Here is a 16022-nt window from a genome sequence, read left to right on the forward strand (position 1 = left end):
GAATGAAGCGGAGTTATGTTAAAAATAAAGAAAAAGTGTTTTTTTGTGATCAAAACAAATACACACAATAAAAGTCATTCGAAATCTCATTCGGGTAATAGAAAAATCTCTCCATGTATTCCTGAATATTTTTAAAATCCATTTTTCCCGTTGTATGGTTCAAGGATATCGCTCTGCTCAGAATCAGAAAGGGATAATCGGCTGGAAAATCTTTTTTTCTTTTATATCGGCCGGAACTTCGAATCACTTTGTAATTCCTAATTATTTTACGTAACAAAATATAGAATTTGAAGAAATTCAAAAATAGTAGCATAATCTTCTCATAGTTCAACATAATTCTAATATTTGGAGATGCACATGGACCACCCGGGAATAATACTCAATAATTATAATCAATAATAATAAATAATTCCGTTATTCGTTAATAAAAAAAATCCCCTCATTCCAGATAAATTCTCTATTAAAATCAAGAAGACATTTGTTTATATTTAAAAAACTATTCATTTAATTCGAATGAATCATCGCTCTAAGTATGGGCTCCCCCCGCATCAAATGACTGTGATGTACCAAATTATATGTTCTTCAACTGACAGTTCACATGTTCATTAAAAAAAAATTAAGGTTTGTGAAAAAAAGTGGAATTTTTTGTTCCCCTCGATAATATTCTTTACGCAACGTATAATTCTAGAGGAGAGCAATTTTCTTTTTGAGTGTAATGTTTAATAACTGTATCAATATTAAAGTAGCTCTACCCTTCGGCCGGCCTACGCTGTACTTTTGGATATTTTCAGTTTCTAAATTTTTCAACTATAAATTACATGGAAAAAATTTGAAAAAATTCATACCCAGTCAGTATTATCTAAATTAAATTTCGCAAACTATTGATATTTTTTCAAACATTTCCTCCTATAAATAAATAATAAAACTTGTTTGCAAAACGGTGGATTATTTTTGTGTTAAAAAATTCTTGATTTTTTCACATCTAGTGAAAAAAAATTCAGATTTTAATCTTTGATTACAATAGAAATGTTGATGTTCACATAAGACACTGGGTTAAATCCTGATTTTTAAACATTTCTTCTTTGAAAAACCGAAACGATAATTAAATTGAGAAAAAAATTAGAATTCCGAATCTAATCGAGTTTTCTGCAATTTTTCTGCAGTTTTCAATAATCTTTGAATTTACCGTAAGGGCAGAGCTACATTAAGAGGATATAATTTTTGAAAGTGATGGCAATGTAGCAATGCTATTATTATGTGACTATCTTTTAAAGTGATGTTGTACTAGCTGCTCGAATCACAATAAAAATCCTTCGGGACACGTTAGATAGAAGCAGAAGTGTCGATTTCAACGAGTGTATAGGGTGTCGTTTGACGTGTTTGTCTGGGATTACCGAGGAGTCAAGAGCATTTGTCATTCAATAGCCTACTTCTCGAGTAACGTTTCTAATAGAGTTGAGTATGATCGTAGGGTGGGGACGGAATGCCTGTATTGAATTTATTTGACACGGTTTGTGTCAATACGAAGATGAAGGAATTTTTTTGATTTCTTCGAGTGTTTCGTGGATTATTCAGGAGTTGTATGATGATAACGCAGGATATCGCGTACAATATCCTGCGTTACCAGATCCTCATTTTAAATTATTGGGTTACATGAGAATGAAGAAATGTCGAGAATATTTCATCAAAAAATAATTTTTCCAATGCTGCTCTCTATTTTACAAAAATCCCAATGAATTTCTGGTGATAAACATTTGGTACTCAAAATTAAGACTCGAATTAAAGATCACGAAGATCGAAATAAGGGTCATGACGGTCGAAATAAGAGTCACGAGGGTCAAACTAAGGTTCGCGATGTTCAGATCAAGGGTGACAAGGGTAAGATTAAGGTTCACGAAGTTCAGAATAAGGGTCACGAGGGTCAGATTAAGGTTCACGAAGTTCAGAATAAGGGTCACGAGGGTCAGATTAAGGATCACAAAGGTCAAAAGGATCAGAATAGGGGTCATATCAGGGTCACAAGAATCAGATTAAGGGCCACAAGGTTCAGAGTAAGGGTCAAAATAAGGGTCATGGGCGTAAAAAAACAAGGACCAGAAACTATGGGTCACCAGGGTCAGAATAAGGATCATGGAGGTCATATGAGGATCACATGTACGTGATATGGGGATTAGGGAATGGAGCGATCAGGGAGCATAGCCCCCTAAGTTAATGAATAAATACGAAATGCAAATGGATTTTTGACGTTTTTATTTTATTCGTATGGACAAGTAAACGATACATATACCTGTACGAATTACATATTTGATTTTGTTTTATTTGTTTTGTCGTTAAATCTAATTTACATTGACGACGCACGGATTTTCGAACTGATACCCCAAAAATCCGCTCGGTGCAATTTTACCTACATATTAATTAATGATAAATGAAATTAATATATATTTAATTTTAATTCATCTTGATTTGTGTTTTCTCCGTTACGACCCTGTAAAATGTATAATGCGAAAAATCCATTGATATAATTGTTTAATACGTGATTGTAATTAATTTAATTCATAGTCGAGCTGCACTAACACTTCAGGGGGGACGAAAAATTGTATAAATAGTTTTTCTTCATTTCCTCAGAATTCGCATGAAAACGGGATTGTTTATTCTTATGGCCTGTGAATCTCCATTTTTTAATGATTACTCTTAATTTACTCGTTTCAGTGTTGAATGGTTTCTCGAAAAAACAGTATCCAATTCTTATAATACTATGTTACGAAGATTTCTCATTAACGCGATTATAGACAAATAAAAAATACAGGAGACGTAATTTTTTTTTGCTCACTTTGTATAACAAATATTCTCTCTTATTTCAGTCGATTATTTATCAATTGCAAAAAAAACTTTAACGAAAGAGTGAATAAGAGCCTCAATTGTAGGCGTATCCTGCGCATTACACGATAATTGCGTATGTAATAATATATAATATAAAAATTAAAATACATAGAAAAAATAATAGAATTTATTAGCCATTGGCTAAAAATAAAGAGTAATTCGTCGTTCTGTTGATGAATAAAATAACAATTTGTAGTTGAGAGATGTCAATTATATTTTAATTAATACTCTGGGCAAATTGTCGAGTACACTTGACGTGTAAATTCACAAATGAATGGGTAAATATGGAACTGATGAATAATGAATGAGAGAATGCATTTCCCTTCGTTAAAAAAAATAACACTCTTCAAATCAAATAGAAATTGATTATTTCTTTGTCTCAATTGATGATATTTTATTCATGAACGTCATGCCAAATGAATTCAATAAAAAATACTATTTCACCCGGCCTTCGTTAATTTCGAGGAGAGCCTCCAGCGCGGGCTGTGTCCACAGACATTTAAAGAAAACTCTCATTTTTCTGCATGGGACTTTTTTTTACAAGTCTGTGTCGTACCAGGCTGCGACTTGATTGTTGTCCTGCGGCGGCGCTGGAAGCTCAGCCAGATGATCAAAGCTCAAGTCACCCTCGTGTGCCACATCCATAGCGTCCATAGCGCCATATGTTGAACCACCCCCTATTTCTAATCCTTGCATTGAGTCTATTGGTATCTGGTCATAACCGGCTGTGAAAAATAGGAGAAAATTTTCGTTAATAACTTCAATTCCACACGATGAAAATCAAATATAGTAAAGTATCGAGTTTTTATGGTAAATATGATCTTCATTACGAAAGAAGGGAAAATTTCAATTCTAATTTTCGTGTCGATTTTGACGATTGGGCACTTTTTAATGAATATCTCGGAATCTAAGGCAGATCGGGAAATTTTTGTCATAACCGTTTCTGTAGCCCTCAATTTGTTCTACAAAAATGGTTATGACGAAAAATGCGCTATCTCCCTTAGATTCGGAGATATTCTCAAACTTCTGAACTCCGATGTACGAATTGAATTAAAACCCATGAATTATTAATTCAGTTTTCAACAAATATCTCGGGATCTAAGTCAGATAGCAAAATTTTTGCCATGACCTTTTCTGTAGCCCTCAATTTGCTCTACAAAAAAGGTTATTACGAAAAATTCGTTATCTCCCTTAGATTCGGAGATATTCCCCGAAAACTCAAAATCGATTTCTCCCAGGGACTCTCCAATCTTCTTCCCTCCGTTAGCAACAAAGATTGCACATCTCTCTTGAATTGAATATAAAAACTCCTTTTATATGGCACTTGTAATCTCCAGCAGTTGCAGTCTGAAGATGAGCCAGAGGTAAATGGTCCATTTTAAAGTGAAGCTTTATTGATTTTTCAGCTTCAATGAACATCTGACAGGTAGGGGGGGCTTGAAAAGGGGCGGAGATGGAGGGAAAGATGAAAGGCATGACGAAATACAAGCTCCACGTTTGCAGTTTGTTGATTGCTCTTTCTGTGTGAGGCGTTTCGCCAGCCCTCAATCGGCCTTTGAAATTCCTTTCCCCTCGCATATTTATTTTCACGACGTGAAACACTAAAATTGAGGAGTAATTCGCCCATCCAATCCCCTCAATTAAAATTACTACGTTATATTATTCATGTATCACATCAACAGTCAAACACACATGCAGCGCAAAACAATTCTCTTTAAAATAAAAAAATTAAAAAATAAATAAACAAATTACATTGAGCAATTAACACTTGCAAAATTCACTAATTATTGCATTAACAATTACTGCATGGATCGAATATTAATTTATATTGTAAAAATAAGCAATGGTTCACACTGAAATGAAAAATACGAATAAAAATGGCAAGCAGAAAAAAAAACACATGAAAAATTCAATTGATGTTTCACCTATTGTTCTCTTTAAGCTCTCGTTGCCGTTTATTTTAGTATAAATTCCGTGGGTTATGCTGCTGTCAAAATAACATAATGTTAAATATCCATGAGCATTTTTAATCACTCGATGAGTTGTTAGAATTTAATGAGGACTAGGTCTGTTAAACTAGTGTAATTTAATGTACAACTGGAGTCTAGTGATGTTCAATGAAATTATGTACAACTTGATGAGATGGAGAGACTCCTTACCTTGGGGTTGATAACCACGTCCACCGTGACTGCTGTGAACACTAGGAGGTCCCTGTCCATACATACCATCATAACCTTGGTCAGGGCCGAGCATGTCCTGGAGATCACGTTGTAAATGATAAAAAAAAAACTGAATATTCAACGAAAATAAAAAAAAAACAAAAAAAAATCCGCAATCTCCACTCGTCTCACAGATGATAAACAAAACATTCGTAGAATGATTAATTACGATGATTGGTAAATGTGGCATACAACATGTTACGACAATGATGATGACTTGTTTGAATGATAAATGTGTTTGGGATGTAAAAACAAACTATTGGAATATTTTTAGAAATAAGTTAAGAGAGTTGAGGAGTCGTCATTATTTGGACTGTTGGAAGCACATGTAGCGATGATAATGCTGTGAAATTCTTCGATATTTCGGGGATGATGGCATAATTTAGTTATTAACGCCTACCTACAATTTTGTTGATTAAATAATCTAGTCTACAGACATTTAATTGAATTTCTACGAAAAGATAAGCTAAAATAAATTGAGAATAAGCTAAACATATTCATGTCATTTCAATTTCTTCCTCCCATCAGTGTAATTCACGTAAAAATGTCATTCACCCCAAAATTTCTCTGAGAGCCTAAAAATATTGATAAACGATGAAGAATAAAAATAAAAATTCTTCGACATTTCAGGGATGACTGAACAATTTAGTTGTCAATGCCTACCTTCAACTTAGTTGTTTAAAAAATCTAGTCTACAGACATTTACCTTCTTCATTTTTTTTTTAATTGAATTTCTACGAAAATATAAGCTAAAATAAATTGAGAATAAGCTAAACATATAGATGTCATTTCAATTTCTTGTTCCCATCAGTGTAATTCACGTAAAAATGTCATTCACCTCAAAATTCCTCTGAGAGCCTAAGAAATATTGATAAAGGGTGAAGAATAAAAATAAAAATTCTTCGACATTTCAGGGATGACTGAATAATTTAGTTGTCAACGCCTACCTTCAACTTAGTTGATTAAAAAATCTAGTCTACAGACATTTAATTGAATTTCTACGAAAAGATAAGCTAAAATAAATTGAGGATAAGCTAAACTTGCGTGGGATTTAATTACTGATATATTACACTGGCAGAATGAAACATTCAAACGTCGAAACATATTCATGTCATTTCAATTTCTTCTTTCCATCAGTGTAATTCTCGTAAAACTATCATTCACTCGAACATTCCCCTAGCATAATAACTAACAATAAATAGTGAGTAATTAATTTGGAAAATTGCTCACCTGTAGATCCGGACCCATTCCAAAGTCCGCATTATTCCACATATTCGTGTCCTCACGGAATAGCGAGTTAGTCAGCTCCAGTGAGAGACGTTTCTTGTAGTCCTGAGGCTTGTCATCACTCATACGGAACAGCACGGCTGCTGCGTAGGTTGCGACACCCTCGTTGCGCGAGTGGAGGAGTTCTGTGAGGGGTGCTGTTGCACCTTCTTGCTCGATCATCTCAGCGCCTTCCTTGTCGTTGGACAGTTCGCAGAGCACTCCTGCTGCCACACGTTGGATGTTCTCGATTTCATTGAACAGCAACTGTTGGAGGAGTCAGTATTAATCAGAAATCATTTCGTAATTGTCTTTTGTAATTAATAATAACAAGAGATTTAAAGATTATCTCGTGTTATCTTGATTTATATTCATTTCTTCCTGAATATTGAATATTATGTAAACGAAAAAAATGATAAAATTCAAATTTTACTAAATTTTCTCATTTTTTAAGAACAGGAAGCCAAGAATTCTCTAAATTCAGCAAAGTTTTCAATTCATTGGCTATTGCAGAATATATTTATTAGAATTTTATTGAATTCTGTTAATTTTCATGGAATAATTGAATTGGAATTTACAGTTTGCATCAATTTTTTCATTTATTCTGTCAATTTCTTGAAACTTCCCATTGGAAATTCTATGAAATTTTCAATCAATTAAAAATTGAAGGAAATATTTAATTTAATTTCCTTATTCCTATCAATTTCCATGAAATGTCATTTGAAAAATCTACAATTTGAGTTATTCATGGGATCAGTGAATTTCCGACGAAATTTAAAATGTGCAAAAAAATAAATTATTCATCATTGATAATTTGTTTCATGAATTCTAACTTTTACAAGTATGATAAATTAATCCATCAAATTCTCCGGCAATCATTTTCTTAAACAATAGCCTCTCGTTTGACTAGGGCAATCCTGTACCCTCGTGATACCCAGAAACATGAATTATTTATTACAAAATTTTGAGACTAAAGATAATGTCATATTAGACATCTAATTTTTACCATTTTTTCTGATTTTTCAACATTCTCCCAACATTTTAATCTTCTCCCTAGCCTCGACTAATTCATTTTCTCATAAGAGTCTGTGTTAATTTGCCACTTCTAAATGAATTATTATAAATAAGACTAGACTATCAATTGATGACAGACTGAACTCAATTCCCACAATGTTATGATTTATATTAACTCCCGTTTAGAATTTATTTCGATTTTAATCTCCAAAACTTGAGTTACGTTTAACCAACGTCTACTCACTTGAACAAAGATTGGAATCACACTCTGAGCCCTTATAATAGCCCTATTATGTGATTCTCTCGCAAGAATATGGAGTGCACCAACAGTTCCTTCAACGATCTCCTCCATACGAACACCATCAGCGTAAGCTTGCTGGCTCCCCATGCCCGTCACAGAGGCTCTTTGCTGTGAACCGAATAAAAATAATTAAATTTCCCTCCCAGAACATGAAATATCATCACAATAGATCGAAACAACCGAATTACCCTCTCTGTATCCTGGAATGCTCGACCAAGAAGCCTCACGAGATGATGAATAGCCCCATGTTCGCGCAGTGGGACGTGGTTGGCTGGGCACAGCGCCAGATTACGAATGAGCCCAATGACAGCTTTGACCAGTGGCCAACGTGATGGTGGATGAAGGAGCTTCACTATCACCTGAATACCGTAATTAATGCGTACAGCATTCTGTGCCATTTCTGCCTCGACGTGACGTGATGTCAGGTGACGAAGGGCACAGACTGCTGGCTCTGTGATCTCTTCACGATCACCGGCATTTACGATTGTACGCACGAGGGCGTCAACACCACCAACATTGCAGACTGTTGCCTAGAGGGTTAATCAAGACGTCAGCGAAACAGTTCGAGAGGAGAATAAAGAAATTAAAAAACAATCGTGATATCAATTTTTTCTAAAAGTGTTTTTAACCTGCGAACGAGGGATTTTAAGGGAAAATGTCAAGAGATCTTTTTTGTAGATGAGAAAATTTTGTACAGAACATATATTTTGACATTTATTCGTAAGATGAGTCATTTACGAGATAATGAACCATTCAAAATGATTTGAAACATAAATTTTTGGAAAAATTAAATCGTGAGTAAAATTCGTTATTGTTGACTTTACGGTTATCTCGTGAAGGAGTTGATTTAAGAGAAAATGTCGTAAAATTATTTTTTGGGGGAATTTCGTCAGTTACAAAAAAGGTCTGAAGATATTTTGTCATCAAATAGCTGGTTTACGAGATAATTTCATATTTACCTTGTTACGTTGATTATTGCACGTGAGATTAGACAGAATTCCAGCGGCACAAGTTACGACATTGACGTCATTGGACGCAAGAACCTGAACCAACCCCTGGAGTAGTCCCTCGAGGCCATCGACCTTCGTCCCAGCGTCTGAGAGATTTCGCAGGGTCCAGAGACAATTCTGCACGAGCCTCTGGCTCGCATTGCCCAAGTGCATGGCCAATGCTTGCATACCACCTGCGTCGACAATCGCTGGCTTGTTGCTGGAGCATACTGACAATACTGAAACGAAAAAACATTTGAAATAATTTTTTTAGTCAATATTAACTAAATATTGATGAAAAACCAAAACTGGTAATATTAAAACGAAAAACAACACGTGAAATAATTATTTTTGTCAATATCAACTAAATATTGATGAAAAAAATAGATATTACAACGAAAAAAAAATTCATGACATGACTGGGTTTTTGGTGAATGTTAACAGAATATTGGTTGTTAAACCAGATAAAATTGTTGTAAAGTTGAATTTACTTCGAGAAAAAACAATCAAACAGTGCAATTATCAATTTTTATAGAATAACGAGAGCTAAAAATTTTGCGATTTGAATTAGAATAAAATGGATAAATAAATATTATTTAGCAAATTATGTGATAAAAAAAATCGAGTAAAACTCTCCGCAATTTAAACTGTAAATTAAAATTGAAATAAAACATTCGCCGCTAAATTTTTTAAAAATTTCTGACAAATCCAACAATCCAAAAATAGCAAAATTCCCCCTAAAAATTTTCTTCCAAATGAAAAAAAAAAATTATTCATCAAATTATGCGATAAATGTAATCGAGCAAAACCCTTCGCAATTATATAAAATTATATAATAAAACATTCGCTGGTAAATTTTCCAAAAATTTTCTGAAAAATCCAGCAATTCAAAAACATCAAAATTCCCCTCCAAAAATTACCTTTCAAAACCCTGGAAGTAGTCCACAGCAGTTTCTCATAATCATAAGACCTCATGATCCTCACAAGTTCGATGGGTCCCTGTGAAGCAAGAATAATAAGTTTGCTCTCCTGATTCCCATACGCGAGGATCTGCAGGCAGTCCGTGACAATAGCCAGAAACTTGACATTATTCCGTTGTAGCAGAGCCACCATTTTCTGAAGCCCCCCAGCGAGGCGAACGGCCATTTTGGAGCCATCCTGATGAAGCAAAAGGTTATGAAGAGTGGTGATAGCATAGAACAGGACAGACTCCACCCCAGAGCTGAGTAATTTAACGAGAGCGGGGATGCCCCCACTCTTGAATATGGCGAGAAGCCCCTGCCTGTGATGGGACAAATTGTGAAGAGTTCCCACAGCAGCTTTCGTCGACTCGAGGTCGTCGCTGTTGGAGATGGCCCTGACCAAGGCGGCCACCATCTGCGAGCTGTTCATGATGGCGTGGCGAGAGGCTTCCTTCTTCGAGAGCTGGTGCACCATCATGGCAGCCTGTGACACCACCACCTGGTCCTCGTCGTTGAGGAGCTTGATGAGCTCTGGAATGGCTCGTGTGGCCAGATCAGCGTCGTCCTGGTAGTTTATCAGATTGACAACAGCATGTTTAAGCATCTGACTGGGCTCAGCGAGTCGCTGAACAGCTGTCGGCTGGGCAGGATCGAACTGCGTCGAGGGAATTTCAATCCCCTCCTCCAGAGTCTCGGGGAACATTGCTGCTCGCACACGCTGGGAGCGAGTGTGGCTCAACTGCTGGTTCACCTCGTCTATCTGGTCCTGGGTGAGGTTCTGGGTGAATCCCTGGTCCAGGTCGAACATCAGCTGGTCCCCCTCCATCTCGTCGTCCTCTTTGCCAGAGAGCGAGGGGGCCTGGGTGGCCGCTCCAGAGTGAATGCCGGAATCACCCATGTAGGAGTTCTGCTGCCACATCAGGGTTTGCTCCTTTGAGGAACCCATTGGGAGGTCACAGGGACCCTGGTAGTTACCGTGGGACACTGGTCGCGACTGGTTCGACGGCATTGGGTAAGACATCGCTCCAACGGGTGACACTGTCCACACCTGGAAGTAGTGTTGGGGGAGGGTAAGTGGAAGTTTAGGGGGAACAAGGGGGTGAATTTTTCAATTACATTTCGAGGATTGTTTCTGGATATTTTTACAGCAGGATAAGTTCCACGGAATTACTAAAATCCGAGGAAAACGGCGATCGCTTATTGACATTCAATAACGAGAAGGAAATTATAACGATTAGGTAAAAATCGATTAGGTAAATTAATGAGATGGTTCAGAGATGTTAGAGAAGATGGAAACAATATTCAATTGTAGATGATTTGATTTGAAAACATTTGGAATAAAACAGGAGTGTGCATTCCACTGGTTTAGTATTTCATAAAAATTGCGGAATTTATTTTTGAGTAAACGGAATAAGGAATTTTTTACAGCTATCAATTTGTCCAAAAAATTCTCCCAAAAATTCATTCATCTCCCGTAACTAAAAAAATTGGAACGATTAGGTAAAAATCGCCTATAAAGGAAACAATGAAACTAATAAGATGATTCATCGTCATTGTTGTTGAATCTCCAAACAAATTTTAGAAATGTTGGAGAAAATGTAAATAATATTCAATTATAGATGATTTTGTTTGAAAACTTTTTGAATAAAAATGGAGTGTACACTTCACTAGTTTAACATAAATTTGAGTATTTCATAAAAATTTCCGAATTTATTTTGCAGAAAGGGTTTTCATAAGGAATTTTTTACAGCTACCAATTTCTATCGAATAAAAACAATTCCAATGTCTAATTTCTTCCACAAACAATAACGTTAAAAAATGTGAACGATTAGATAAAAATTTCCCATAAAGGAAAAAAATGAATTGATAATCTGAGTCATCGTCATTATTGTTAAATTCCGAAATCATTTTAGAAATGTTGGAGAAAATGAAAATAATATTGAATTATAGATAATTTTCGTTGAAAACATTTTGAATAAAAATTAAGTGTACACTTCACTAGTTTAACATAAAGTTGAGTATTTCATTAAAATTGCTAAATTTATTTTAGAGAAAACGGTTTTCGGAAGGAATTATTAACACTAATCTGTCCAAAAAAATCACGCCAAGAATTCATTCATCTACCCTAATTGACTGAAAATTTCCTTCACCTCCTAGGTATTACTCAAAAACAGAATAAAAACAATTTCACTCTCTGATTGCTTTCACATTCAATAACTAAAAGAAAACGATTAGATAATAAAAATCCCATTTCAATCCCATTTTCAAAGATTCATTTCACTACTTTAATACGAGATTAAATTTGTCATAAAAATCTTCAAATTCATTTTACAGAAAACAGTTTCCATAATGACTTTTCCATATCTCTCAATCTGCGCCAAAAGAAAACCTCTAGAAACTTCCTGCATCTCCCCTCGCACATCAAAAACCGATTAAAAACCTGAATTTCCGATTTCTTCCCATTCAATAACCCACAGAAACCGATAACGATTAGATAAAAATCCCCCATCAAGAAGCAAATGAAATTGATGTTCTGGTTTACCTTCATTGTTATTAAATACGAAAAATGATTCCAGAGGTGTTGGAAAAACGAAAACAACATTTAATGACCGATTTCCTTTGAACAAAATTTTGAATAAAAACGAAAGATTCGTTGCACAACTTCGAGAGAAAATTAAATTTTTCGTAAAATGGTCAAATTCATTTTATACAGAGCCGTTTCCGTAATGACTTTCACATCTCTCAATCTGCTCCAAAAGAAAATCCCCTAAAAAATTCCTTCATTCGCTCTCACTCATAAAAAATCGATTAAAACCTGAATCTCAGATTTTTCTCACATTCAATAGCACAAAAAATGATAACGATTGGATAAAAAAACTAAGCGATTGAAATTAATAATCTGGATTATCGTTATTGCTGTTGAATTTCCAAAATCAGCCCAGAAATGTTGGAGAAAAGAAAAATAACATTAAAAAACGAACTATTGCTTTCAATACTTCAACACAAGATTCAACTTTTCGTAAAAAACTTCAAATTTATTTTATACAGAACCGTTTCCATGATGACTTCATCTCAATCTGCTCCAGAAAAAAACCCTCTAAAAAATTTCTCAACCTCCCCTCACTCAAAATCGAAAATAACATTTAATAATAGATGATTTCCTTTGAAAAAATTTTGAGTAAAAACTGAAATATTAATTTCACTGCTTTAACACAAGATTAAAATTTTTGTAAAAAACTTCAAATTCATTTAATACAGAATCCTCTCCATAATAACTTCATCTCAATCTGCTCTCTCAATTTGCTCCAAAAAACCCTCTAAAAAATTCCTCAATCTTCCCTCACTCGAAACCGAAAATTCATTTCTTCGTAAAAATCTAGAAATTCAATTTAAAGCCCGGGTGTACTATCTTTCGAATGTTATCTGAATTTTTTTTATCTTTCGTAATCCAAAATTATCAATTGAGTGGTACATCAGATAGAAGTTTCCAAAAATTATGATAGAATGATAAGAAGAACTGGAAAAAATTCTTAATTTTTTCAAAGAGCGTTTTAATTGAGATTCAGAATGAGTTGAAAAAAGTAGAAATTACAAATATCTGATTCGCTGTGGCAAATTATCTATTAGCTGTCATTTTCCATAGTGGATAACAAAACACTAACTCCTCATGGGAAGTGACAGCTAGGTATCTCAATTTTCAAAACAGTGGTATGTAGTCATCTGCCATTTTTATGTGATAAAAGTGTGATTAAAAAATTCTGCAAAATATTATAACTTTTTTCACAGAGCCTTTTCCGTAATAAATGTCTCTGTGCAGTGTGGGAAAAGATTTACGAAATCAGTCTTCCCCCTGCATGATATTGGGTGACAGGCCGCCATTTGTCACCGAAAATCAGATACATTTTTCAATTTCTTGTTATTCAACTTATTCTGAATATAAATTAAAAATGCTCTTTAAGGAAATTAAGAATTTTTTCTACTTTTATTGATTATTCATTCATAATTTTTCAAAACTTCTGCATGATGCAGGACTTAATTGATAATTTCAGATGACGAAAGAAGAAAAAAAACATCGAGATAGCGTTCGAAAGATAATACACCCGGGCCTTAAAGAGAAAATTTCCCATAACGAACTTTTTGCAGTTCCCAAACTTTTTCAAAAGAAAAACCTCTAAAAAATCCCTCAATCTCCCCTGACTCGAAACCGAAAACAACATTTAATAATAGACGATTTCCATTGAAAAAGAAAAATTGAATAAAAATGAAATATTGATGCAACGTTCACCATAAAGTTGGCCTTTTCCAAAAAATCTCAAAATTCAATTTAAAGAGAACATTTCCCACAACGAACTTTTTGTTCCCAATTTGCTCCTAAAGAAAACCCTCTAAACAATTCCTCAATCTCCCTTCATCCGTAACCTTTATCTTCGAAAACGAAATATTGATTCAACTAGATCAACAAAAAGTTGCCTTTTCCGTAAAAATCTTGAAATTCAATTTAAACAGGCCATTTCCCATACAGAACTTTCCGCAGCTCCCATCCTGCTCCAACACTCTAAAAGCTTCCTCCACCCCTCCGTCCTCTCAAACCAAATAAACCCCGGAACCTCTAATTTCTCGCATCCACCACTCCAAACCCCCGATAACGATTAGATAAAAATCCCGCACGAACCAGCTTGAAATCAATGAACCATTACGAGAGCAACGCAATTACCCACCCTGCAGCCTCCGCCGTATCCTCCCCTGAACCCCAAAGGTTGAAGAATAAACACTCCCTCGGCGTTCCTCAGACCTCCATCCCCCAGCCTCTCCAAACCGCCCCAATGGCTCCCCGACCCGCGCCTAAAACCCCATCGCCCCGCAAAAAAGTTGCACTTGCACCCGCGAATGTCCCTCAAAAATCCGATGAAATAAAAAATGGGAAACCTCGCGCATGAACCGACGCTCGACTGCTTTATTTTCCCCCGAGTATCCGGAGAACTCGGCAAAATAGAATGCAGAGACCACTGAACCCTCGATTAGACGGGGCAGCGACACACGCCACGACAAATCATATTTATTTATCTCCCTGGCTCGAGAATGAGAGACGCGTAACAGTTATGCATCAGGACAACAAAGGGCCTGAACTATAATGCATCACCATTTTCTGACAATCCCTGCGCGCTGGCGTCAGAGTACGAGAATCCGAGGGCACAATAGGGAGGAGAGAAGGGGATTCGATAGCACTTTGACACACCCAGGCGTAAACACGGGTTTAAAAACCCCAACGAGACCCCAAAATTATCAACATTTCATCGTTAAAAGGACTCACCGTTTTAATTCGTATTGAACTGTCCCCTTTTCCTGATAACTCGATTCTGAGATCCAGTGGAATGAGTCACACAAGCACTCGCACAACACGTACCACACAGCTTTCGCCTAGTGCGTCCACGGTATTTCACGGAGATTCGTCAACTAAAAGATGGCGGTTGAGGGACGCTTCGGGGAAATCGCGATAACAGCGCCGCTCGCTGTTCGGGAGTGAAGTTTTATAGTTCTCGCGGGTTGAGGTCACGACGCCCAAATGCGGAATATCGAGTGCACCAACTACTGAAACTCAATTCTCTAGAATACGGTAGTCGCTTGATTAGAGTGAAGGTTGAGCGGACAATCCCCTGGAGAAATAGAATGAGGAGTGATCCAATCGTTGAATTGATCATATAATAAAATTTTTTAATATAGAGTAAAATTCTCGCATACATAGAATTATACTGTTTGCATTCTATTGCAGAAAATTGTTATATTCATACATTCAATGTTTTTACTCATTTACTATACTGAAAAATTCTTGAATCAAGTACTGTTTCTAACGTAATTTGATTATTCACTCGGCGTCCATATGAAATCTCATCATGACTAATATAATTGGTGCAGCTATTTTGAAAATACCTCGATCATTTTGGTCATTCGTGGCTTGAATATGCAATTCAGAATGAGTGATGCGAAGGAAACAATGCAACTAATGCTATTTCATACCTCACTTACGCTCTCTTTAAAAAGTGGACAAGTATACTTTACGTGAGAAATTCACAACCCTGAAAATACCATATTAAAGGGAAGCAGTAAATTGAATAGTCATATATCTGCTATAGCAAAATGGGTAAATTCAGATGGGTCCAAATATGTCGTGGTTAATTTAGATCAGATTAGTACATTAGAGTACAAGGGCACAAATTTCGTGTCTACAACTCAGGCCTCGCCTTCGGCTCGGCCTGTAAACTACACATTCGTTGAAAACGAAATTTATTACCCAGTGCTCTATTAGTATATTTCATCACTAGGCCGAAAAAAACTTTTCTGGCGAATATGAGTTTGCAGTATGAATTCTGCAATCGGCCGGAATGACAAAAAA

General features: G+C 35.7%; 1 protein-coding gene across 3 annotated transcripts; it reads right to left on the reverse strand.

Moving 5' to 3' along the window:
* Positions 1 to 2229: 2229 nt before the first annotated feature.
* On the reverse strand, positions 2230 to 15068 carry LOC107045479 (armadillo segment polarity protein). Of its 3 annotated transcripts, none has more exons than XM_015267779.2 (8): positions 14943 to 15068; positions 9590 to 10679; positions 8640 to 8908; positions 7869 to 8210; positions 7624 to 7788; positions 6330 to 6632; positions 5040 to 5136; positions 2230 to 3605 (listed from the first exon to the last, which is right to left on the reverse strand). In XM_015267779.2, exons 2-8 carry the CDS (start codon positions 10650 to 10652, stop codon positions 3418 to 3420), a joined length of 2427 nt encoding a protein of 808 aa, XP_015123265.1. In that variant the 5' UTR covers positions 10653 to 10679; positions 14943 to 15068; the 3' UTR covers positions 2230 to 3417. The 3 variants fall into 3 exon arrangements, with proteins under 3 accessions (XP_015123265.1, XP_015123273.1, XP_015123277.1); XM_015267787.2 differs by lacking the exon at positions 14943 to 15068 and adding an exon at positions 14350 to 14426; XM_015267791.2 differs by lacking the exon at positions 5040 to 5136 and having other exon boundaries at positions 3497 to 3605.
* Between the last annotated feature and the right edge of the window lie 954 nt (positions 15069 to 16022).

The sequence above is a fragment of the Diachasma alloeum genome, unplaced genomic scaffold (genome assembly GCF_001412515.2).
Source record: "Diachasma alloeum isolate Michigan unplaced genomic scaffold, Dall2.0 Dall_scaffold_00180, whole genome shotgun sequence".
Classification (NCBI taxonomy): Eukaryota; Metazoa; Arthropoda; class Insecta; order Hymenoptera; family Braconidae; genus Diachasma; species Diachasma alloeum.

Coding starts and splice junctions, on each gene's coding strand:
- LOC107045479 (XM_015267779.2), bottom strand. CDS start 10,652: ATGTCTTACCCAATGCCGTCGAACCAGTCGCGACCAGTGTCCCACGGT. Junction 8,909..9,589: donor TACTTCCAGGGTTTTGAAAG/GTAATTTTTGGA, acceptor TTTTCGTTTCAG/TATTGTCAGTATGCTCCAGC. Junction 5,137..6,329: donor GAATGGGTCCGGATCTACAG/GTGAGCAATTTT, acceptor CGTGATCTCCAG/GACATGCTCGGCCCTGACCA.